At 32.2% G+C, this 27,500-nt stretch overlaps 1 protein-coding gene across 1 annotated transcript in view; it reads left to right on the top strand.

The window, feature by feature from the left end:
- The window catches only part of orb2 (cytoplasmic polyadenylation element-binding protein orb2), a 132,362-nt gene that overhangs the window by 89,201 nt on the left and 15,661 nt on the right, over positions 1-27,500 (top strand). Inside the window, exons 4-5 of the mRNA XM_035863986.2 lie at positions 26,965-27,237; positions 27,444-27,500. The exon at positions 27,444-27,500 is cut by the window's right edge and continues 56 nt beyond it. Of these exons, the coding sequence (XP_035719879.1) occupies positions 26,965-27,237; positions 27,444-27,500 (330 nt within the window). The remainder of the gene's footprint in view (positions 1-26,964; positions 27,238-27,443) is intronic.

Here is a 27,500-nt window from a genome sequence, read left to right as displayed (position 1 = left end):
AAGATATGAAGATAATAAAATACAATTTTATTATATCGAATAGTGGGGACAATCTCGTGATTGTAAGAAGTATAAAAGTATAGAGTTAAGGGACAATTTACAGAGATACGTACTATTACCGAGTAATGTTATCGAACGATATAATTTAGTAAAAATGACGAATGAAAAGATACGTTTTAAGGTTTAATTCGGAAACTTTCGATTGTATAATTAAATAGGATATAGATAAATATTTCTTTCGTCGGTTCCGTTTAAAATTTTGGTTTCTTTTTTAAGAAGAGAAAGAAAAAGAAAGAAAAGGGGGGAAAAAGAAAAGGAAAGAAATAAAAGGAAAACTTCATTTCGTCGTATCTCATTATTATCGTCGCTTTTTCTCTATCTTTTTTTTCACCGTTTCACAATTTCTTTTCTTTTCTTTCTTTCTTTCTTTCTTTCTTTCTTTTTTTCATTTCTCTTCTTTTCCTAATACCACCCTCATCCAATATCAAACACATATTTTACTTGCTTTTCACTTCTTTTTCATTGTTTTTTTTTTTTTTATCGTTTTTCACTCTCTTAAACCACTTGTCCTAGGAACTTCGAGAAACGACGACAAGAATGTTGAACGTTGGTAAACATAGTCATTCTCTCTCTCTCTCTCTCTTTTGCTTTTTCAAAAACCGACGTAGTACTATAGAATATAAACAATTCGGTAGAAAAAGAATGATCGTTTAGAAGCACCCTTTGTCAACCTTCTCTGGTTTTTTTTCTTTCTTTCTTTTCTTTTACTTTCTTTTTTTTTCTTTTTTTTTTGTATACAACAAAAGTACGAGTTCTTTCTCTTCTTTCCTCTCTCTTTTTTTCTGTTTTTCATTGCTTATACCATCGTGAACAAATGTACTCACGAAATTCAAAGTTGGCAAGTGGGTCAGTGGAGGAATCACGGAGGTTCGCGGTTTTCTATACCGAAAGATTTATTTTACCATTCGTAGCTTCGACAGGCCGTACATCTTGAAACACATAGAGAAGATTTCCTCTTTCCACCCTCTTTCCGCCCTCTTTTAGTACTTATTCTTCTCTTTCTCTCTCTCTCTCTCTCTCTCTCTCTGTCTCTCTCTTTTTCTTTTTCTTTCTCTCTCTATCTTTCTCTCTTTCTTTTCTAAGTCGGCCAAGGGACTCGTTTCGTACGTTTATATGCGCTTACCCCGCGGGAGTACTCGTTTCTCTCGCTTTCTGTCGTGACGATTCATTGCGAATGGCCACTGTAAACCGAAGTCTCTCTCTCTCTCTCTCTCTCTCTCTCTCTCTCTCTCTCTTTTCCTCTCCCTTCTTGTAACTTTTAATCGATAACTCGAGCTTGCACTGCTCTTATTTCTTTACCTCTTTTAAGTTTTATTTTTTTTTCTTTTTTTCTTTTTTTTTCGCCTGTAAAATAAGTATTCTTTCAAGAAAAGAACATTTATCGAACAGGGTAATCTCTCTTCCTGCGATACATTATAATACGCTATATAAGGGTGAAGTACCTAACGTGCATTAACTTTGAATAATTTCTTTTAAATTATGTTTTCTAAGAAAAATTGTTCTATGTAAAAGTAATACGATTTCAAGAGATATATTATACATAAATTTAACTATTTATTCGGGAATATTAATATTAACTTTGTTCTTTTAAATGGAATATCATAGGTATCTACTTTTTTCGAAGTTACATGTAATGTAATATACAGTAACACAATGATTATTGCAATTTTTCATTTTTTATATATCGCTGATGTTAATTTATAGGCTCAACGATTTAGATTGCATTATTATCCCATTCGAAGCGTATCTACTTTTCGCCATTAATAAATTTTATTTTCGCTTCTCTGTATCATTTATAAACTTCAAAAGATATCTTAAATGCTGAACTATAAATATATTAAACGATCGTAATAAGATAGGATTGTTTGAGTTGGTAAATATTGCCAAGTAAACAATGTTTCTTTATCGAAATCTTTGATATCAAGTTAAACAAAGCAAATTATCGTAAAATTAAATATAATAACTTTGTTAATCTTTGTTGACATTAAACTTAATAGTTAATACATTTTTACTCGGAATACGATGTTCTTTAACGTGTCTTACAAGTGTAAAACATAAAAAAAAAGTGTCTTACAAGTCAAAAAAAGAACAAAAAAAATAAAGCCAATTTTCAAATTTTCCGATACATCTTCGTCGCTGACAAAGAATACCCTATTTTTTTCCCTCTTAAAATCACGCGATACAACAATTTTTCGTAGAAGAGATAATTAATAAATGATTCAGAATCCGCATAGCTTGTATAAGAAAAAAAAATAATTTGTATTCTCACATCGAATATATTGTATTTTTCATATTTTCCCAATGATACATTATTACTGTGTACCAAAGTTTTCCAACCTGCATGATTCAATATTGAAGAACACTGAACTATATTACATTTATTTGCAAAAACAGCTTTCGGGTGGATGATAACAGAATCGATAGAGTTTACACCAATTTCAGAGAGGACGAATTGAATTTTCGACGTCCCAAGATGGACAGTTAACGTTTCCATCGACTAAAGAGATGCTGAGAGAGAAAGAAACAGAGAGAGAGAGAGAGAGAGAGAGAAGATTGAGAGGGAAGTCAATCCCTTAAACCTTATCTGAAATTAAATCACTTGCTGGAATAAGGAAAAGCAACCGAGTTAGAGTCCGTTGGATAGCAAGGTGGGTAAAGGATGAGATTTGAGGATTTGAGGGTGGTATCGGATAGGGAAAAGATTTGCTCTCGAAGGACAGGAAAAGGACGTTATGAAAGAAAAATGGCGGACGGAAGAAGGAAACCCCATGTACAACATTCATTATATTCGTCTGAACAATTAACAACAATGGCCGATTATTAACGATAAATCCCATCAAAGTGAATTGTGAACTTCCTCTTTCTTCTTTCACATCATTTTTCTCTTGCTTTTTTCTCCTCCCCTTTTTTTTACATCCTCGTTGATATGATTAAATGATAATAAATCAATTTTTTTAAGAAATACGATCGAAACAAAAATTATTTATGTAACTTTTTACGTAATACACAAAGATATCAATGATTTGTAATGTGATGAATAATCATGTCCATGCTATATATACATTTACGATAGATATTATTTATTTAAAATTAATTACGCGATCGATAAACGTGAACGTGAAGCATAAACTAACGGAACGTGATAGAACGAGAGAATATTTATAAATATCCAAGGACTTTCGATAAACGGATTAGATTTATTCGTATACTCAATTTAGATCGATTCAAATTCTATTATCAACAATACAAAATTGAATTAATTACATTATTTAAACGAATATACCATCTTACAAGGAACATTCATTTTCGTTGACAACAAGTTTTCCTTGATTATTCCGATGAAAATTGAAATGAGAGAAACGAGCGAATGACACGAGACATTCTGTTTCCCTTGATTTTCGAGGGTGACTCGTTTTTTCTTTTTCTTTTTTTTTTTGTTCTTTCTACCCTTCTCTCTCTCTCTCCCTCTCTCTCTCTCCCTCTCTCTCCTTTTTTTATTCTCTATATTCGAGTGCATATATTTACATAATAAAAAAGTCAAGGGTCGAAAGAGAGAGAGAGAGAGAGAGAGAGAGAGAGAGAGAGAGAGAAAAGAGAATACTGAACGAGGTCTAGCGTCTATTTGTTTTAGGAAGCAACGATGACTCGTTTCGTTGCACTCATGAATGAATAAACGTAACCGAGGTTAGGCCAACAGCAATAGAAGCAGCAACAACAGGCGTTTTTTCTCCACCCCTTAAAAATCGAGCAATGCTTTTTGAAGATCATATCATACGTTTCCAAAGATAAAAAAAGGAGAGATATAAAGAGACAGAGAGAGAGAAAGAGAGGTTGGGGAGAAGAGAAAGGGAGAGAGAGAGAGAGAAAGAGAGAAAGGGATTCGAAGACAGGAGAGGTTATCGCAGGAACCATTTGCATGTGCCTCGTAAAAAGTCGCGTGACCAGATGTCCGCTTTTACCCTCGAAAAACGAATCGAGTTCAGCCACACCTTCGTCCTTCAATTTCGAATAACTCGCGAGAGGGTGTCTTTCTTTCTGCTTTTTTCTTTTCTCTCTGTCTCTCTTTCTCTCTCACACACACACGTACGCAACCACGTATACCCACACGCGAGCGTGTGCACACACACACACACACATAAATTGCTTTTCGTCATTTCATTCGGCCCAATATTTGAACCCGGGTATCGTTCGATCGTCGGAAATGAAAAATGTTTTTTTTCCTTTTTCCATATTTCTTGAAAAAAAATAATAATCCGTCGTCATCGTTATACTCATTAAGAATGTTTACTTTAACGTAGATTCGAAATCGAACATAATTGCTATTTGAATAAATTATATTAACGGAATATTTGATCGCACGTTATTTTCGATAGGATTCATCGTGCTAAGCTATCGTAATAAAACGATGGACTCGCTATCTCTGGTAATTATTTACCGTGACATTTTGTTAATATAACAACACGTAAATCTACAATTTACGTGTTTCGTTGCTTGACGTCAAACTCGATGACTAAATTTTAAATCGCAGAAACGTGGTTTGTTCGTTTTTAAATATACATGTTTTATTTTTACTCCTTTTTCTTTTTTTTAATTTTGTTTTTTTTTTATATATGTATCGTAAAGCGTTACAACACGAAATGCGTTTTGAAATTGAAACAAGATTCGATAATTAATGATGAAAATTCTAATGAATGATAAAAAGTAAAATAAACGAGAAAAAATCGATAATTTTCGAACAAATGGATAAATGAAATTTTGGACACTACGATTTTTTTCTACGTGTCGATCATCTAATTAATCGGCTTGATTATGAGATATTTCGAAAGTAATGCGAAAGAAAAGTTACTGAAATTTTCAACCTCTGTGACATTGCAATTCTCGCGACCCAGAAGAAGAAAAAAAGAAAGAAAGAAGAAGAAGAAGAAGAAGAAAGAAAAGAAAAAAAAGAGTGGAAACGGAAGGAAGAGTGCGATAGTTAGAGATTACACTTTTCCTTTTTTACCGATAACAATCGCCACGAAAAGGTATGTCGATATATAGGTGACTACGTAGCATATACTACATACATACATAGATACATACATAGATACGTACGTATGTATGTACGTACATGTATATGTATGAGGTTAGCTAGGGTGACTATCAGCGTTGAAATGGTATTGGTGAATAACTGGCGATGGGGGCCAGTTATTAATGAACTTGCGAGCGAATCGACAAGTTTGTCGGAACGAGGGTAACTCGGCATTGAGAGTGAAAGGGAGGAAGCTGTTACTGCTCCGTACGTCGTGTCGTTCCGACGGAGGGTTGAAATTCTCCGCCGAGATAATTCCGCCTACGCACGAATACTTACATACTCACTTCATACACGAACAACAATCATTTCACCGACTTACGTTTCTTTACAAGGGATTATGTCTTTTTTTCGATTTTTCTTGAAGAAACAGAAAAGACAAAGAGAACAAAAAAGATATATATACACGTATATACGAGGGCACGAGTACGAAACGTCGAAGAAATAAGGGGGAGGGGTTGATCTCGATAACTTCCTTTTTACAAAATAGTACAAAAAACTGGGGTTGTTTCTTTTTTCTTCGATAGATTGACTAAATATATTTTAAAGTTTACGAATAATAAGTGAAGAAAGAGATGGTGGATAAGAGTACATTAATAAACAGATTTTTAATCATATGATTCATTTTAACTCGATCATTTATCGTTTCGTAACAAATAGTATCATGTAACATCGAAAGCAATTTATTTTATAATAGGATTTAATAATTTTTCAGATGAGAAAGAAAAAAAACACATGAAAGAAACAAAATAAGATTTTACAAAAAAAAAAAAAAAATAAAAATAAAAGAAAAATTACTAACGTAGAAACGATTTCAAAGTTACAAATTAAGAAAGAATCGTCTTGGTAATTCGACAGATATATTTTATTTGTAAACACGATTTATAATTAGACGAAAAGAAATTTAACATAGTGTTAGTTTTCAAGTACTGAAATAATTAATGTAAGTTTTTCTCTTTAATGAAGTTAAAAGAAGTTGATCGATGTTAATTAGACCGATTACGGTGGTATCGAAATTAAAAATATTATCTGCGATTTTTTTTTGCGTCCTTTTTTCCTTGGAGGTCGGAGACCGAGGTAACAGACTGTGTTCTCCATGTTTTTTTATCGGCTTACCTCTCGACGGTTACTGGCTTTATACGACATTAGGCTAACGATATCGAACCTGACTTGTACGGCAAACGGACGACGTTCTTGCGTGATCCACGTGGCCCGTTTCAACTAGAGTCTAAAGAGAGAAAAAGAGAGAGAGGGGGAGAGGGGGGAGGGTAGAGGGAGAAAAACAGAAAAACCTAAGAAGTATAACAAAGAAAAGGAAATATGGAAAGAGTGTCTTTTTTTTGTACTGCAAACTCTATTCTAAGAGATATATGTCACATGGAATGCATTAATATTAAAAAAAAAAATCAAAGAAAAAACAAACAAAACTGAATAATGGATATTTAACAATTTCTATAAGAATTTTTTTAAACGTAATCAATTAGTTGCAGAGATTTTTCATTTTGGGAAATTCGTTAAGTGATCCAAATCTTATTCCCATTATCTTTCACAAATGCAAACAGACTATAGTTAACATAACTAATAGTGTTTTATCGGAGTAAGTAAATTTTGTGAGTCATTCTTTACACAACAAAGGAACAAGAAATAAATAATCATTCGGTTTTTATTCTTTCGTTAATAGATCAATTTATAGGAGAATATTTTAACTTTCATTTAATCATTGTAAATATTATTAAAAATATAAAACATGTTGATAGAGAGTGAAAGAGAGAGAGAGAGAGAGAAAGAGAGAGAGAGGAAGAGAGAGAGAAAGAGAGAGGGAAAGAGAGAGAGAGAGAGAAAGAGAGAGGGAGAGAGAGAGAGAGAGAGGGAAAGAGAGAGTTGTGTGTTTAGAAAGTTATCTTTATTTTTTTTAAATTAATTGCTATACCATCTATCATAATACATTGAAAAGATGAATAAAAAATTCATCGTATATAACTATCACGTCATAAAATATTTAAAAATAAATATTTATAAAGAAATATATTACATAGAAATATATATACGTATATACATACATGTATTTATGTACATATAATATATAAAAAGTGAAAGAGAAAGAAAGAAAGAAAAAGAAAGAGAGAGAGAGAGAAAGAGAGAGAGAGAAGAAAGGAGGAAAATGTGATAGGACGATAGAACGACACAGGGTAACTTGAAGGGTAGTTTTACCGTAACTGCCATTGGCGAAGGGTGTCCGGAAAGGGTCATTCACCTCCCATGACGAACACACGCATTTTCTCTTACACGTTCTCTTCGTAGCAAACACACACACATATATGTATATATATCTCGTATATGTACTTTGGAAAGTACCGCGTTATATTTTGGTGGAGTTGGTCAAAAACTCACCCTTTTCTATGATACAACCCCGTGGAAGGAACTACCTTTAGTCGGTCCTGTTTCTTTTACGCAGACACATGTACGCATGCACATATATATATATATACATATATATATGTATATATATATATATATATATAAGTATATATACATATATATATATATATATATATATATATAAGTATATATACATATATACTTCAATATCTATGCTCTCTCAGCACTCTTCTTAGCGTAGTACATACTTCCTTACACCCTCGACCTTCCCTCTTTTTTTCTCATTGCATCCCTACGGCCATTTTTCTCCTACTCTCTCTGTCTCTCTCTCTCTCTTTTTCTCTCTGTCTCTCTATCTCTCTTTCTCTCTGTATGTCTCTCTCTCTCTCTCTCTCTTTTTCTCTCTGTCTCTCTATCTCTCTTTCTCTCTGTATGTCTCTCTCTCTCTCTCTCTCTCTTTTTCTCTCTGTCTCTCTATCTCTCTTTCTCTCTGTATGTCTCTCTCTCTCTCTCTCTCTCTTTCTCTCTGTATGTCTCTCTCTCTCTCTCTCTTTCTCTCTCTCTTTCTCTCTCTCTCTCTTTCTCTCCCTCTCTCTTTCTCTCCCTCTCTTTCTGTCTCTTTCTTTCTTTCTTTCTTTCTTTCTTTCTCTCTCTCTCTCTCTCACGCCACTTTCTATATTTTTTTCTCCTCTCTTGAACGCGTATTTCGTTTCTTTTTTCTCACACATTTTTGTGACGGTTCCTACCACCCTTATTTTAGTGTCGAAAAAAGCTCTCTACTTACCCCTCGCTCCTAGCTCTTTCGCTATCGTCATACGAGGAGATACTGTTTTTAGGAAATTTGATGTTTTCTACGGAGGTAGAAAATAAAGTAGTGAAAAAGAAAAAAGAATGTACATATGTACATTCACTGGTACTCTTCGATGGTATTTGATCCTTTCTCTAGATCGTTTGTATTTTTTTAATGGAGAATATTTTTCCTTTGACGATTTACGGCAACATTACAGCAATCTGATGTAACAGACGTCTGACGTACATCTTAACATTTTGTTTCTACATTTATTTTGATTATATTATATATTCTGCAATAACAGTAGGACAATACTGATCTAATCTTCCAATTAAAAATACTATTATAAATTTACAATGAAAGAAATACATAAATTGTTTCAGTAATGTTAATAACAAGAACAAAAAGAAAAGACAGGAAAATTGATTAAAAAATTGGTATTCTTCTTATTTCTTTTCAAAGTTTATTTATTTTTCAATTAAAAAAAAAGAAAAAGAAAAAAATAATAGAAAAGAATTACATATATATATATATATACATATACATATACATATATACATATATACATGTATATATATACATATATATATATGTATGTATGATATATATATATATACATATACATATACATATATACATATATACATGTATATATACATATATACATGTATATATATACATATATATATATATATGTATGTATGATATATATATATATACATATGTGATATATATATAGCACACTTTCTTAGTCGAGTTGTCTGTTTGTTTCGCTTTTTTTTTCTCCGCGCCCTTATTTAAGTTAGTATCTCCCATATCGGTATCTCGTTTCCGTGTGTAATCTTTTTCAAAGTTTACACGGTCTCCCGTTACGACGACGAAAGTGGAAGGAAGGTAGGTCGGTCGGTGTAATCATTCGATAGCTCGAAAGGATTTACCATGAATATGCGCACGCACGCATCTTATTGTATAACTCACTATACCTGTATAGTTCGCGTTGGTGGACACACGTTAAAGGTTTATTCTTAGAAGTTTCGCTAAAAATATGTATTTATAAATATATATATATATATATATATATATATATAACTAGTAGTTATATATGTATATAACTAGTAGTTATACGCATATACGTAACTCAATGCACGCGGATGAAATATTAGAAGTTTTACTAAGAACGTGTCTCGTTCGTTCTGACGTAAGCCGCTTACGCGAGAAAATTTCTGTGATCTCCGTTTTCGCTGGCTGGATAATGTCGAAACTACTTATACTGTAGTACGATCTACGATCTATGGCTACGCGTGCGTGCCGTTTTTAATGAGGACTTTACTCATAAAAATAAGCAATCGATATTATTTTCGAGCGGAAGAGATATATACATCGGCTGTGGTGGTTGTTCCTTGAAAATAATTATAAAGTTGATTTAATGCAATAGTCAACAGTAGATTAACTCAGTCAAAAATGTCACGGTATTAATGTCTACGTTGTTAAGGAATTATTATAGATTTTTTTTTTTTTTATCATATTCTTACTTTATATTAGTATGAGTATAATAGTAACGATTAAGTTGCATAAACAAAAATATATATATATATATATAAATAATGTCATATATTGAAAATATATGCTTAGTTAAAATTAAAATATATTAAATTAAATTAAATGTTTAAAAATTATTCGTTCGACGATCGATTTGAATTTTTAAAGAGTATTTACATATGAGCTTATTGCAATGACCTTAAAAATGGAGTCTAGGTAGTATATGATTAACAATGACCTAAAAAAAAAGAACAAAATATAATAAGAACAGAATAAAAGGTTCGTTGCCCCTGTCAGCCTACGTGTCATCCTACGCGTCACCTATGTATATTTAATCTATATCTTTAATAACGATTTTGTAATAATTCCTTCCCAGTGATAAATAAAGTCGGTATAGTTCTGACGAATTATTAGAAAGGGAAAAAAAAGGAAAAGAGGTCGGTTGTACGTCTTATACCCAAAAAACAGAAAAGGAAAAAAATATCGTTTTCTCTTTCGCTAGGTTAACATAATCCGATCCAATTTCGACCCTTCGTAACAGTATTATATCCTTCGCAGACGTTCGCAATTTTTTATAAATTCCTGGGTTGCGTAGTGACGAATGTCACACGTGAATCATGACGAATTTGGAAAGGAAAGAGCGAATAAAAAAGAAAGAAAGGAAGGAAGGAAGAAAGGAAGGGCTAGGAAAAATGATTAAGGGCTTTTTTTGCATCGTCGAACTCGACAGTACATGTAATTTATTCGATTCCGTTTCTTTCTTTTCTCTCTCTCTCTCTCTCTCTCTCTCTCTCTCTCTCTCTCTCTCTCTCTCTCTCTCTCTCATATCTACGTCGGAGATAAGGAGAAATTAAACAGTAGGGACCACTCGTGAACTCTAACTTGACGCAATCTTTGTCTCTCTCTCTCTCTCTCTCTCTCTCTCTCTCTCTCTCTCTCTCTCTCTTTCGTGCAACAAGACGGCAACGATTTATTTCACCCTAGTCCATTCGTGTCCTTATTCTTCAATACGGCAGCACCTCTTTTCACGGTTAACTCGCCATCCATTAATCTTCGTCGCCAGAATCCCCGACGTTGACGAGTGGTTTCCGCGATTTTCCTCCGTCGAGTTACTTCATTCTCTTCACTTTTATTTCGATCGTAAACTCGTGTAACTATCCATCCGTTCACCCTTACTATTCGATCAGGTGTCAATTTTTTATTTATTAATTTATTTTTTTATTTTTATTGTCTTCCTTTTTACTCCCCAACTCTCTCTCTCTCTTTCTCTCTCTCTTTCTCCCTCTCTCCCTCTCCCCATCTCTTTTCTCTTCCGATCGTCGCCGGACATTTTTCTTTCTTTTTTCAATATCCATAAAGGAACAAAATTAAATGGAAAATCTTTAATTACAACGATGATAGCTCTTAATTCATATAAATCGAAACATGTCGCGTACGGAGTATAGTATATACATCTCATATTTTACATATTTTATAGTTAACATATTTTTGCCGCAAACTATTTTGTCAAAATCAGAAGTAAGATATTCCTATCCATTTCTTTTTTCTTTTTTATTTCTTTTAATTTGACAAAATTAAGATAGAGTTTGATTAAAACTATAAACTTAATATCTATAAGCGAAGCGAACGAAAAAAAAAATATATATATATATATATATCGTTCATAAGTGCGAATTAGTACGAGTGAAATTGTCTTTCGAAAGATTTCGATATATAAATTTCTTTTTCTTTTTTCTTCTTCTCCTTCTTCTTCTCCATTCTTGCCGGTATATAATCGAATGAAAATGTAAATACGAAAAATAAAGTTAATTGCATGTAAATTTATTTAGAATTAGAAACAAATCGTTTTCTATCGTTGTCGATCGTGTTTAGCCATAAAACAAGGTATTTATAAAACAATGGTAGTTACTTTGAAGAAAAAAGAACTATGGACGATGAATGGAGAGGAATGACAAATGTCGTTTTGTAATTCGATCACCATAAAGAAAGTCGTCTTGGAACAACATGGTATAACGTAGCAAAGAAGGCATGTGCTCGAGGACATGTGTAACTTGCATACAGGTTGTACGCATTTATACTATCAGAGGTTTGCTCGCGATATACGCCTACGCGTTATCGAAAGAGAGCCTATATCAGCGCTACCTGCTTCGCTTTACCACCACGTCGTCGTCGTCGTCGTTGTCGGTACAGGCGAAACAAAAAATTTCATTACACATTCTCCTATCTTCCTCGTACGATATTATATCATATATACTTTAAAACGTTAGCCATGCGTTATTCTCCAAATGAGAAAATATTCATAATCATTAAAAGGTAGATATACTTTCGTTTCAAGTGCCACGAAACAAGGGTATGAAAAACCAGGTTGGAAACTTACCTAACAGAAATGAAAACTTCTGAGCTCGTGTATACGACATAACACATGCATAGGCACACACAGATTATAAATATATATATATATATATATATATATATATATATACATATATATAGATAGATACGTGTTGCGTACCTTTCCTACATGCAACGCAGGCGAATAGCAGACGTGGTGGTTCACAGGGGGGTTTGAGGAGGAGGAGGAAGAGGAGGAGGATAGTGAGTTGGGGAGGAGGGTGTCGCGGGGAAGTTAAAGCTACCTGTAATATTGATCCATACCGAGAGCGTCCCTCGTCTCTCTGTTTTCTCTCTGTGTGCCTTCGTGTGCCTCCGAGTTGGATAGAGGGATGTTCCATAACTGTCGGTGGCCACTGAAACGAAAACATCATCGTCCTTGCGATGTTATCACTTTCTGGGTATCCAATAACTGTCCTTTTCCGCGTTCTATATCTTTCCTTCTCGATTCTCCTTGATTCTTATTTCAAAGAACTAGAGGTGAAGATTTAATGTTAACATGTCTTAAAAGGAAAAAAAGAACAATTTATTTGAATGGTCTTACAGAATGTTTTCATAATTTAATCTAATGATCTTGTCATTATTTTTCTATTATCTTTTTATCATTAGCTATTTTTGATCGTCGAGCAACTGAAATAACGATTATTCAAGATTTAGAAACGTTGAAAGTTCGAACGGCGAGGATATACTAGTGTTAATATCACGAATTATATTTCACGAAATATCATACGAGAAAGAGAGAGAGAGAGAGAGAGAGACGACGTAGAACATCTTATGAATTAATTAATTCGCTATTTTGTCAAAATTAATTAATACCGTCAAACGTGACAGTTGTTATTATTAAAAATGTTTTTATTATTATTATTATTATTATTATTATTATTATTATTATTATTATTATTATAAATTATTATTATTATAAATATTATTATTATTATTATAATATAATAATATTATATAATAATATTATTATATAATAATATTATTATATAATAATATTATTATATAATAATATTATTATAAATATAATAATAATAATAATAATAATAATAATAATAATAATTATTATTATTATTATTATTATTATTATTATTATTATTATTATTATTATTATTATTATTATTATTATTATTATTATTATTATTATTATTATTATTATTATTATTATTATTATTATTATTATTATTATTATTATTATTATTATTATTATTATTATTATTATTATTATTATTATTAAAAACACGTCAAACAATTTATTACCTTTTACTGAAGACTTTAAGACCAAAGAAGAAGAGGAAAATAATTTAGTCGTTCGATCGGCGCAAGTCCTTCGCGCTCTTACTTACGATACCGGAGCGCCGATCGATAGAGCCCGCAGAGTTCATCCGCTACGAAAATGGATACACCAGAGGTACACCACACGCAAACCCGACTTCTTCTCTCGTTCACTAATACGAACATGCAGCAACATATATAGGCTCCAATTGGTATATATTAGCATACAATGTTTGCGTCATGTCTTCTTTCTCTTTCTTTCCTTCTTTCGCATAGACGTCCAAGTATTCAGTCATCTTTTCTTTCATCCAAGGACAGTCGACACATATGGAAGAACGTTGTTTAGAATTTACGATGTAGTCTCGACGAATCAGACGTTGGTGCTGTTATTATTGCTGCTGCTGTTACTGTTACTGCTGCTATTACTGCTGTTGTTTTTCTTGTTTTTGCTTTGCGAAATTTTTATTCCTTTTTTTTTCTGTATATATATGTTTGTGTTTTGTCTCTTTCTCTCTTTCTCTCTCTTTCTCTCGTTGAATTTTCTCGTATCTTTTTCTTCTTTTTCTTTTAATCTTTCGTTTCCCGTAGGTCCACGTGGAAATTTCATCGACAAGCATGCAAGTATGTACGAGCGTCGAAACGGCGCTCCTGCGGGCAATTACGTTTGACGGAAGAGCATCTCTCGCTCGTTTAACTAGGTACCTCATTAATTTAAAGCGAATTTACTCGCAAGTAACGCAGTATTCGCAACGCGGCAAGAAAGATATCCTGTCCCTCCTGAAACAGAGCTTAATCGTAGTCGAAACATAAGGGCACGAACATCGTTATGAATAATTAACAACTTGTATATCTCTATATTTTCTTTTACCCTCCCTTCACCCTTCCTCTTCTTTCCGAAACGATATATGTGTACCTATAAGTCATTCGTGTTCGTTAAAATTTTCGTACGCGACTTTATGACGATTTTTAACTGTCCTCTTCTTCACCCCCACCCTCCCCTGCCAACCAATTTTCAGATTTATATCGTACAAGGATTTTTTTTTTTACTTTCTTTCCCTTTCTCTTTTTGTTTTTTTTTTTTTTTTTTTACTTATCAACGATCAATCAACGATTTTTACTATTGTTTAAATATAAACGACAATTATTCAGTTAAATTCATTACTTTGTTTAAATGTCAATCAATTGAAATTTTTATGATCTCGTTAACAGTCTCTTAAGTCTTCTCCCGTTTTCTTCTTTCTTTTTGTCTTTTTTTTCTTTTTTTCTTTCTTTCATTCTCTATTTCTTTCGTTCTGACGTTTATTTGCATATCGGTACCCATTAGGAATTACGATGTTATTACGGTCGTTAAATCCGAAGGATTCGAACCTATCGAATCGGTTTTTTTTTTAAACTTAGATCTCCCTCCGAGAAGTATGTTCCAATTGCATCTATTTGATAAGTAAGTACGAGCTCTCGTTCCCCACGATATCTTTGTATTTACCACCCTTATTTATCCTCTTTCGTGTATTGCATATGTCTCTTCAAAGTTCACTATAGTTGACCTTAACGCATAGCAACTCCGTCGAGAATTTATCTAGTCTTTTCTGGACACTCAAACTTTCCGGGAAAAGTTTATATTCTTTCTCGTTACACGACTAAGAAATATATCTCTCAAATCTCTTCGATGTTTAAGTTAAAAACAAAAATCCTGAGATTTGTTTGACTATAATTGGATAGAAATTTATTTGACGATCAAACTCACTAGAATATTATCCAATGACGTTACAAGTATTAAACATACGAATGAGATATTTATGATATTACAGATTAGTTGTATCTAAATTACATCTAAATGCTAATTTAGTTACGTTTATTAATAAATATTTTTGTATAAATATAAATATACATGCAATTTTATTATTAAAAAATATACTTTATAAACATAATTTATAAACATTATTATTCTATAAACATAAACACGTTGATGACATGAGATTACGTGTAGAAGAAATTGTTTATATAGACATACATAGATATATACAATTTTATAGTTAATACATATATTTCAAAAATAATGTTTCTAATGCTCGTTTTAGAAGAGAATTTTTTAATCGATTTTATTTGAGGATTCTTTCTCAAAAAGAAATTGTTCTTTGAAAGATCGCAAATACGATTCAGAGAATATAAATTTGAATATAGGAAGGGAGATAAGAACCGGGAATGTCTTTTGCAACGTTGATTTTATAACGATTTCACGTTGATTTCTTGGGTAATCTTGATACCGTACAAAATTGTTTAAACTCACATCTACGATTTTTATCGTTATCGGCTCGTACCAGCGTCAAATAACGAAAATGCGAGTCGCATGAGAACGCACCCTCCAGCCATGACAAGGAGGGTTAGGTTATCCCGTTTTAAGGGGGGAGATTAACCAAATAAAGCGTAACGACCCTAATTCCAAATATATGTATCGGAAAATGACTGTACAAGCTCAAGAGAACCCAAGGTTGAACTAGATCGGATTAGTTTTCGGCTCATTTAATGATTCACCATTTAAAATCATCGATTTTGTTGAATCGATCGATAGATCCCCATGAAAGGTGACATGTAATTCGCGTTTGATTACATATAATCTAATTACTTTTATAAGGCTTATTTTATTATACATAGTCGAATTTCAAAATATCATTTTCTGTCCTTATTTAAGTATATTGATTTTTTTCTTCGTTTTATCTTTTTCCTTTTTTTTTTGTTTTTTTTTTGTTTGACTATCGCTTCCAATCACTTCCCTTTCAATCATTGAAATTTGCAAATTCATTTGATCGATTCATTAAACGTAAACGTTGACAATAAAATCGTTCAAATATTATTCGAAAATGGTCGCGTTTATTTGGATATTAATTAAATTAAATTACGAAATTGAAATATATTGTTATACATACCTCGATAGTAAATAATATTGCGCCTGTTAATTTCACATCGGTAAAGGATTTTTCACACCTATCTCATATTATCTTGTTCGCGTAGAGAGAAAATCTGACAAAAATGGTAACAAATTTAATTTTGTAATTATTTCGACTATTCAAGGAGAAACATGCTTTTTAATTTTTTATTCTGGTATCCAATCACAAGTATTACAAAATATTATTTACCAAATTAATAAGAATATATATAAATTAACAGTATAGATAGTTACGTGAAAAAGTTACAATAAACTCGATAAACTATCTTTTTCTCTCTTTCTCTTTTTAAAAATTAAAATATATAATTATATTATTTTATTCGTACACATAGAACTTATCAAATATTTATGGATTCGTCTATGTTCTTATAGTTATTTTTCTTCGTTAAAATAATTCATTTAATAACTAAATAAAAAAAAAATCGGAATATTATATAGAGAATTATAGAATATTTCTAATATTTCGTTTAAAATTTGTATGCTCTTTATTTTATCAATCAGGCTTATTTGTCTTCTTGTTGTATAACTTTTATCGTTTAATATTTATATTGATTTAACGATGTAATGTATTTAATATTTATAACGTGAGAAAACATAATTACACATTGTGCGTAACACTTGTTACCATATTTACAATTCGGTAGCAATTTTCACAAGTTTCTGACACGTCATAATTAAAATAAACGAGTAATTGAGCTAATGCATTATTTTCATTATATTTATTATATAATTATTAATTTCGTTGATTATATTATATTATATTATACTACACGTAATTTTTAATTTTCTATTTCTTTTAATTGTTCTATAATTATATAATGGCTATTCGATAATTATTGAAATAACAACAATAATTTGTTAATGTTTAGATTAATAATAATTATTATAAAATAACAATAATAATTTAATTCTTAAACTATACTATGTCTTTGATAATATAACTTATTTTATGCAAAATTGAAATAATGTTTAATGTAATAATGTTACATACTTTTTTCGAACTATGTTTATAAACATTCATTATAGTTAAATAATTTATTACATGATTTTCATAATTAATTGTCAGAAATTAATTTCAAATACAGATGTCAGAAATTAATTTCACATACAAAATTAGATTGTTTTCAAATTATATTTTAAATATATATTAAATATATAATGTTTATCCTATATGATTAATGAAAAGCAAAGCTTTTTTTAATAACGTAAAATCGATTATGCTATTTATTAAGCGTCGATATAATGCATATTTGTTAATTCATGAATTTTATGGTGAACAGGGACGATTTCGAGAAGATTCGATCCAAAAATAGAAAATTCAGTCTACGCTGAAGGATAAGTACCTACCTATCGTGAATTCGGAAGGATCATTTTGTATGCGAGTCACGTGTCGATCTTCACGAGCGAGAGGAATCAAGGGCTCCCATAAAACGAGTCGATGTTCCTTGAGAAACTTTCAGACATGTACCAACTTTTTCACAAGTCTATTTTATCTGCGTGAAAGAGAAATATATCCATTTTACGAAATATATATATTTATATATATATATATCTTTTTTTTTTTTGAGGGAAAAATACGTTTAACAAGCACGTTTAAAATATTATAACAAAAATATAATAACGAATTTGTTTGAACTTTTCATATGAATATCGTGACGTTCTTAATCCCACTTGTACTTTTTAAATCTTAATTCATTACATCGTTATAAAATTAATTGTTAGTTGTTAGTTTCGCATCGAAAGATTAATGTTTCACTAACAGGTATGTACGTATAAAAGTTATACGTAATATGACATAGTTACACGCATTATGAGTTTTGCGTTATATAATTTTTATTTAGACGTTAAAAAAAAAAAAAGAGAAAGAAAAGAAAAATAGAAATTGTATAAGTTATATTGAGAATTGATTTATAATACTACTCGTCTTCCACGAATTATAATGAATCGGTTTAGATATTATTTATTCTGAAGAAATTAATAATAATAAATTGCTAACCAATCGATGTATCTATACGAATACTTACTCCTTTAAAAAAATATTTACGAGAGACCAATATCATATGTATACTCGTACACGATTGAGATCCTTCATTCTTAGATCATTGCATAAAAAGATAAAAAACAAAGAAATGGAAAAGAAAAAACAAAACAAAATGCAAAAGAAACGCAAAGTTATCATCGATATTCGAGCTTGGTACTGCTCGAGTAACATCGAGTTGCACTCAGTGCACGTTTAATCGATCGCGAATTACAAAGTACGAGGTAGGAGTAGATAGAGGTAAAGGAGTCGGAGAGTAGGAGGAAGAGGACTGGAGTTGATGGAAGAGTAAGAGGTAGAGAAGGCGTGTTAAAGGTACTACCCTGAATTAGAATCCTTCTACCTTTCTCTCTCTCTCTCTCTCTCTCTCTCTCTCTCTCTCTCTCTCTCTTTTTCTTTACCTTCTCTCTCTTTTTTTTTCTTTTCTTCTTTCTCTCTCTTTTTTTTTCTTTCTATCCTCAGCCATCCACTTCGTCCAGGACAATATCCTCTTACGATACCCTAGGGTAGGGAGGAACGGTTTCTGCGTTGATTCTTAGTGGTTCGAGAAAGGCTGAAAATTGTGTTCCTTGGCCGAGTGAGCACGTTGCCTATACGTCCTTGACGATCGAAACTCCTGTCGGAGTTCTGGGATGATTGATGGGAAATCGAGAGCCTGGGATAAACCCGGGCCTGGGCGTCTAATCGATACGCTACTGGAAACTCAGCAGCTCTCTCCCTTTTTCATTCTCTCTCTCTTTTATTTTTCTCTCTCTCTCTCTTTCTCTCTCTCTAAAGTTCCCAGTAGTCAATCTTCCCTTCTTCACTTAAGCTCGCGTTAAAGCACAGATGATCGTAAAGATGGTGAATGTGAGCAAGATGAAGAGGGATATAGGTATTGCTTCGAGTGTCCCACTTTTCACAAAAACTCCCTACCTACCATCGAAGATAGCTCTCCGTAGCTCTCGCTAATGACTTTCCCCAGCACGGTAGCTATGATTATACGCCAACGTTACTATTATATTCTCACGGATTTTTATCATTGAAGTTATGATGATCGTAGTCGAAAAAAAAAATGAAAAAGAAAAAAGGAGAAAGAAAGAAAGAAAGAAAGAAAAAAGGAAAGATTAAAGAAAGAAAGAAAGAAAAAAAGAAAGAAAGAAAGAAAGAAAGAAAAATCCTACTCTCTCCTATGTAATAACTACGAACGCAATTCACAAAATGGAGTGGACTCGAAATGGGAACGGGAGGATGGTCGTGATGGTGGTTATATGTGTTGAGGAAAGATAATAAAATCTCACGTTGAACTAGCGTAAAGTTTTTTCTTCTTTTATTTTTCTTTTCGCTTTTTCTTTTCTTTTTTTTCTTTTTTTTCTTTTTTTCCTCTTCGATTACATTCCAACGTACGGTGTATCGGATGCGACCTTTTTTCTGGTGCAAACGAAACCGATATTAGCCTATTTCGATCTATAAATAAATGTGTTCGCGATCGAACAGAATTCGTCGTTTGTTTACCCGCGATCCAACGTTCACATGTGCGTTTAGCTAGATTGAACGTTTCATCGATGTCAAATGTATTTGTTTTACTGTTTCCTTTTTTCTTTTCTTTTTTCTTCTTTTTATCCAAAAAATTCAATCTACTATGGCTCTTTCTCTCTCTCACTCTCTCTCTCTCTCTCTCACTCTCTCTCTCACTCTCTCTCTCTCTCTTTTTTCTCTCTTTTTCTCTCTCCATTTTTCATTACGTACGTTCGATCGATAACTTTAATTTAATTTTAGTTATTTTTGTTCCTTGGTTTTTATTGAGATATCCTTAATGAAAATAAATTCGTATTTGTATAAAATACGTAGAGATATAAATACTTATTTTTCTAACGAATCTAATGTTCCCCATACGTGTGTTAAATAACGGCATAGAGTTTCAAGGTTCGCGCGTGTCGACGTTGAACGTTAAAAAGATTGAAGAGACGATGGTGGGGGGAATGTTGGAGATAGTATTCTTAAGCCACGTCCACACGCGTTACTGATATCACTTTCACTGGCCTATGTCTAGTCGTCGTATTTCATCGATAGTATCGATTCTACCGACGACTTCGAGATTCGACGAAGAGGAGAAAGACTTCCGTAGAATCCTCGATAGGCTTCCTCGCCCTTGACAATTTGCGAGCACGATAGAGATAGAAAGATGAGAGGGAAAGAGAAAGAGAGAGAGAGAGAGAGAGAGAGAGAAAAGGAGACAGATAGATAGACAAAAAGAAAAAAGAGAGAGAGAGAAACGAGGTGATTGATGGAAATCCGAGAAGCGAGAAACGCTCGAAAACCGAAGGATTGGTTTCTCTCTCTCTCTCTCTCTCTCTCTCTCTTTCTATCATTTTATCTACCTGTCTGTATGTCTGTCTCTCTTTCTCTCTTTCTCTCTCACTAGTAATCGATACCGCGGCTTCGCGCCCCGGAATTTCGTTTGGGGAAGAGAATTTTGCGTGGGTTTTAACCGAGTACTCGGTGATACCCTCCGTAGGATAAACTACATAGTACATGGTAGATACTTTCTCATAAAATCTCTTATGTAACTCGGTGTAAGTCCATGTGAAGTCGTTGGAAGTTCAAGAATATAGTTCATTACGTTGTTGTACGGTTTTTTTTCATCTATATATATATATATATATGAAACGTATGTACATACGTACGTTTTACGAAACACGATAACTGTATCGAATGTTAGGCATTAAAAAAAAAAAAAAAAAAAAAAGGAAAAAAATAAGAAAGAAAAAATGAGAAGAAGAAAAATATTATTAAACTTTAATACCTCTTAAATTTCATTTCGTTTCACAAATGAATACGAAATTTCATATTCATAACGTTTTAAAAGCCAAGGCACTCCTATTCAAGAGGGAATCAAAAATGTATTATAAATTGCATAAATTTTGTCACAGTGACACATCATCGATGTTAGAATGTCCATAGTGATTGAATTATTCTGTTGTAAACTTTTTCACTTAAGAACGTAATCGACAATGACAACGACAACGACAACAACAACGACGACAGCAACGACGACGACGACGACGACGACGACGACGACGATGACCGGTTATGGATGAGAAGACTTCTGCTTATACACGTACCTACATATTCGTAGTCAGAGTGCGTGAACGTCGTCGTACTTGTACAAGTATCAAAGATTTTACCTTCCACGCATAGTAATTTTAAACATAGTTCGGTCGATTGATTTCAAATTCACACGTATATTGGATACAACACATTCGCGTTCACGGTGCCATCGGATTATATTCCTCGCTAGTTGCGTTTATGTAACGGTGCTTATGTGAAGATGCTACTACGATCATTATATAAGATAGCGCGCGCGCACACACGAGAGAGAGAGAGAGAGAGAGAGAGAGAGAGAGAGAGAGAGAGAAAGGGAGAGAGAGAGAAAGAGAGAGAAATGGAGACGCATATAAAAGTCCTTTTTACTTTTCGCGAAATATTAATCTTAAAGTGAATTTACAAAAGTTTGTCGTTGATAAAAAGAAAAAAAATGAATAGAAAAAAAGAAGAAAAATAATCTTTCGAATTTGCCAATATCTATCGAAGATATAATTCTCTTATCGTGAGAATATGAATGATCGATCAAAATCCTTAAATACGATGTAAAAATTTGTCAGAACGAATAATCTTTTGATTTAAACATTACGATCGTTTGATCGATCATAATCAACCTATGTATACATGTATATATATATATATATATATATATATATTATTTATTATATATATATTATTTATTATATATATATTATTTATTATATATATATATTATTTATTATATATATATATTATTTATTATATATATATATATATATATATATATATATATATATATGTGACAATTAAAATTTCATTAACGATTCTAAAGAAATACGATTGCAAACGGATATCAATATTATTTATTAACCTATTTTATTTTGACATAATAGAGATCGATTTTGTGAAATTACAAACGTTCTAAGCGCAACTAACAATCACAACAATTTCATATTATTCGCCGTATTACGGATGGTAAATCATCGTCGTCGTTAAACTTTGATTCGCCTGTTTCCTCTAGCCAACTTATTTCCTCTTACTTTAGAGTTAGCTGCTTCCGTGCAACTATCGTCGTTTATTTTTTTCTCTTCCTCTCTTTTCTTTCTTTCTTTCTTTATTTATTTATTTTTTTTTCTTTCTTCTTCTTTTTTTCTCTTCTGCTCGAGATTCTCACAGAACGAACGGCAAATCCTATTTTTTTTTTCTTTATCCTTACTCTCGCAATAGTACAGAAAACGGTATAAATGAGTCGATTCTCCTTCTGACAAGTTTTCCTTCTTTCTCTTTCTTTCTTTCTCTTTCTCTCTTTCTCTTTTTCTATTTCTCTCGTGGTAATCACATCGACTGCACGTCATCATCGTTGGGATCCTACTCGTTCTAGCTTATTCTATTTCTCTCCCTCTCTCTCTCTCTCTCTCTCTCTCTTTCTCTTTTTCTCTGTCTCTCTGTTTTTCTCTGTCTTTCTCTTTCACCACTTCCAACTCCTCTACTTTAGTCTCGAACATCGAGACGTAGAACGGTCTGATTATACGAGGGGACGGAAGTGATTTTTATCCATGCAAATTTGTGAGAATAAGGAAGGCTGACCTATTATACACCCAATATTACGTATTGCGTCGCAATTTCTTTTCTCTTTTTTCTCTTTTCTTTTTTATCTTCTTTTTTGTTTTCGTAAGAAATCGAAAAAAAGAAGAAAGAAAAAAAAAAAAGAAAAAGTAGAGATTGTAACCCTATCAGTTGTTATCAAATATCGCATTAGTCACGTGCGTGTGTGTGCGTGTGTATTTCTTTTTTCTTTTTTTTTTTTCGGAAGTAGAAAAAAGTTTCAAAAAATTTCTCGTTTCTTTCATAAAATTCTTCCGTGTAAATATTTCGTCATAATTATCGATCAATCTCATTTTTCTTGTCTAATAGTTTTAAATGAAATATTCAAGAGAGAAAAAAAGAGAGAGAGAGAGAGAGAGAGAGAGAGAAAAGAATAATTTAAAACTAAATATTTGTAGCGATAACGTATTTGATACGATCAATTGTCACATCGAACTATAATACGTGCGTTATCTCAATGAACGAAGATTAAAACTGTATTATTGATAGGAAGATAGTAAAAAATTATCGATTGCTTTTAACGACGTTTCTTACATTACATAGATCCAATCGAGACTTCGAGACGCATTAGCACAAAGAAAAAGAAAAATAATCGAAGTTCATCGATGTTCGCTCGTGACCATATTTAAAATTCGCATTTAATCAAAGAATTTTTGTTCGATTAAAAATTCTATTTTAATTGCGTTATAATAATTAGGTTTTTCTTTATCATTATTATCAATTACGCTTGTATAATTCTTATTTTTTATTTTTTTTTCATCAAACAACTTTTACTCCATATCATATCGATATGAATGTAAATTCGTATTATGTATATATATATATATATATATATATATATATATATATATATATACATACATATATATATGTATGTATGTATGTATGTATGTGTGTATTTTTTCCCGGTTCTTTTTATCAACACGTCAAACTTCGGACTTTTTCACGCGTACGAAGATAGTCGAATAGTCGAAAAAGAAAAAAATTTGCTTACACGGATGGCAACGATACATTTCACAACACTCGTTTGAACGTGGAAGAGCGAAGTACAACGCGCAATGATAGATACGGCGAAAATACTTTTGCTGATTATCGTTTTTTTTCTTTTAATTTTTTTGACAAGCTCTTCAGTCAAATATGTATTACTTCATTCAAAAAAATATATAGATGTAATCGTTTTCAATGCTGTTCACATGCTAGAACATGTAAAGGCTTCAGTTGTTTCACTAATAGCGGATATGCTTCCGTAGGTAGGAGCACGTCCGGTGTAATATCGAAACTAAAATACTTTTTCTTAATCATTTTGAAAATCTACAAGCCATCGATTAAATTTTAATATCTATCGAGACATATACAAGGTGTCCACGTAATCGTTTATACAATCGGACATTTTATGATTGCAAAAATATAGAGTAGTTTTTTGTTTGTATAATAACTTGTTTTTAGAGTAAATCGACTTTTTAAGAAATCTAATTTATTTTCTTTTTCTGTCCTTTTTTTTCTTATAACAGTAACAATTTATTCGTAAAAATATGCAACATTGGTATATAAGCAAATATTTATAATTCTAAACGGACGAAAGATCGAGATCATATTTGATTGAGAAGTAATCTATTTTTGAACCAGAAATATCGACATTAAATAAATGGGTCATGATGAAAAATTTCCCTCGATCTTCGGATCCAACTCTTCATGATTTTAATTAAAATCGATTGAAAAATTCAATATTTCCTTATTGGATATAATACAACTTCTAATATATAATTTAAACAATTTATTGACACTATTCCTTAACAAATTGAATAAGAAAAAAAAACTGTTTCTTAGGAAACACATAATACAAAGTAAACGCGACATTAATATTCGTGAAATGAAATGCTTAAGATTACAATTTTTTTCAATTTGTTCCATTCAAATATCAATTTTTTTTTGTTTTGCGATATCGTCGTCTCAAGATAGCAAGAAAATAATATCTTTGTGATTTGTTTTTTTTTTCTTTTAACTGTCATATTTAATATCTAAAAAAAAAAGAAATGAAAAAAGAAAAGTATCGGAAGACAATAAATTTTATACCATTTATATCTCGGAACAACTTAATATTTACTAATTTAATATATTTTTCATATAATGCAGTTTAGTTTCAAATGGAACATCCTGTATATATAACTCAATTCCATTTTCATTCACGTCATTTTAACGCCCACGTATGATTCTTGACATTACATCGATCATTCGAAACGATTCTTTGAGGTCTAAATTTGTTTTCAATAAATCATCACATCATCTCTTACGACCTATATATTCCATCTCTTATACGTCTATATATGTATGTATAGGTATTGTACATAATATAAAGTAAGAAGAAATAGACGTAAAGAGAACCGCGAACTTCGACGTAACTGCGATTTCACGACGGCATTCGTGAAAGAAGGCGGAAAATAAAGCCGACATTTATTAACTAAAATCCATCGGAACGATCATCGGAAACGTCATAGATTCAATATGTTACAATATATTTATTACGATTAATCTACGATTAATTATTTAACAATATTTCTTAAACAACTTGTTAACGTCTCTTAAGTCTACGATACATAATCGAGATTTCAATTTTCTGGGTAAAAAATTTTTATCTCCGAAAAAATGAATAATGTAACTGTTCATTCCTTTCGTTGTGAATGCCACTTAAATAATGCTTGGCTCGACGAATTTTTTCCGTCTGTGTCGCGTTGTGTTGCGCGTACGCTTTACGAAATGAAGAGGGAGAAAGAAAGAAGAGAGAAAAAAAGAAAGAGAAAAAATAAATGAAAAAGAAGAAGAAAAAAAAAGAAAGAAAGATGAGAAGGAAGATGGAAGATGAAGCGAGAGACGAGCGGGGACGAGAGTTCTTATTCCACTGTTTTGCAAACGCACCTCATCGACTCCTTTCGTTTGGTCGCATCGCGACCTCGTTACGTGTTTCCTGTTTTTTTTTTTCCTTAACAACAGCGAGAAACAAAGGGAGATTACACCCTTTGGACGCTTATTTGATTCAGTTTATTCCGAATTGTTAATACGATCCGAAATAAGGACATTAACGATCTCTTCTTTGTTCGCTAAATATGGCGACATTTATCAGAAGAGCTATTTTTCCTGCTAAAAGACGATACAGTAAGTCCATTCACCTTTTCTTTCCTCTTTCCTTTCTTTTCTTACTTTTCGTTTTCTCTCTCTCTCTCTCTCTCTCTCTCCCTCTTTCCCTCTTCCTCTCTCTTTCTTTTTCTCTTTCTCTCTCTCTCTTTCTCTCTGTTTCGTCATCTCCTATCGATTCATTCCTATACGATTAAAACAAATCTCCGATTTCCTCTTTGTAACCTGTTCGTTAACATTTATCCCCGCGCCTCGACGTGTATCTCGACTTAACCTAAATTTCATATACTACATATTTATATAACGACTTTACTTTGAGCAAGTTCGTCTCGACGCGTTTGAGAATTAATTCGAATTTAAGAAAAAAAGTAGAAAAAATAGAAGGGAATAGGAAAATTTATTTGATTTAATCAACAGATATAATATTCTTCTTTAGGCGAGTTAGAATATTACACAGGTCTGATTATTCTCTCTCTCTCTCTCTCTCTCTCTCTCTCTCTCTCTCTCCCGCCTACCCTACTCCTCTATTCTCCCATTCAAAGAACGAAGAAAAAGTCAATAAATAGTTAATTATTATCTATTTTTAAGCTAAGTATTTTAAATGATATCTAATTACGTCCTAATATAATGTTATATATATATATATATATATATATTTCCTTTTTTCTGTTTGTGACCAGGCAAATCTCCGTTCTTCCCGAGTCTCGATGAACCAACCGGTACTCTCTTGGAGGATCCAAACGCACCAAGTCAGCTCGATGGTGTTGGAGTCGGTGTTGGCGTTGGTGTCGGTGTTGGTGTTGGTGTTGGTGTCGGAGGTGGAATAACCGCTTCCCAAGCGGCACCGCTTTCTTCACCGAGTCGTAGCAGTCCTCACAGTCAGGGTAGCGAGACCGGAGAACGTTTCTCTAGGAAAGTCTTCGTCGGTGGGCTGCCACCGGATATTGACGAAGGTAAGTGTAAGAAAGTTAAAAAAAAAGAAAAAAAGGATAGCGACTGGTCGTGCCAGGTTTAAAAGATTTCAAGATTTTATTGACATAATATAAAATATTTCGCTGTGCTTTTCTTCCTTTTTTTTCCTTTCTTTTTTTTTCTTTCCTTTTTCTATTCTTTTTATTCAATCGATCATTCACCTTATATCTTATGAAACCATATACAGACGAAATCACAGCCAGTTTCCGTCGTTTCGGTCCCCTAGTCGTCGATTGGCCGCACA

Source organism: Vespa mandarinia, chromosome 7 (assembly GCF_050613455.1).
Source record: "Vespa mandarinia isolate Hongniang chromosome 7, ASM5061345v1, whole genome shotgun sequence".
In the NCBI taxonomy this organism is placed as follows: domain Eukaryota; kingdom Metazoa; phylum Arthropoda; class Insecta; order Hymenoptera; family Vespidae; genus Vespa; species Vespa mandarinia.
This window is presented reverse-complemented; position numbering and strand designations above follow the sequence as displayed.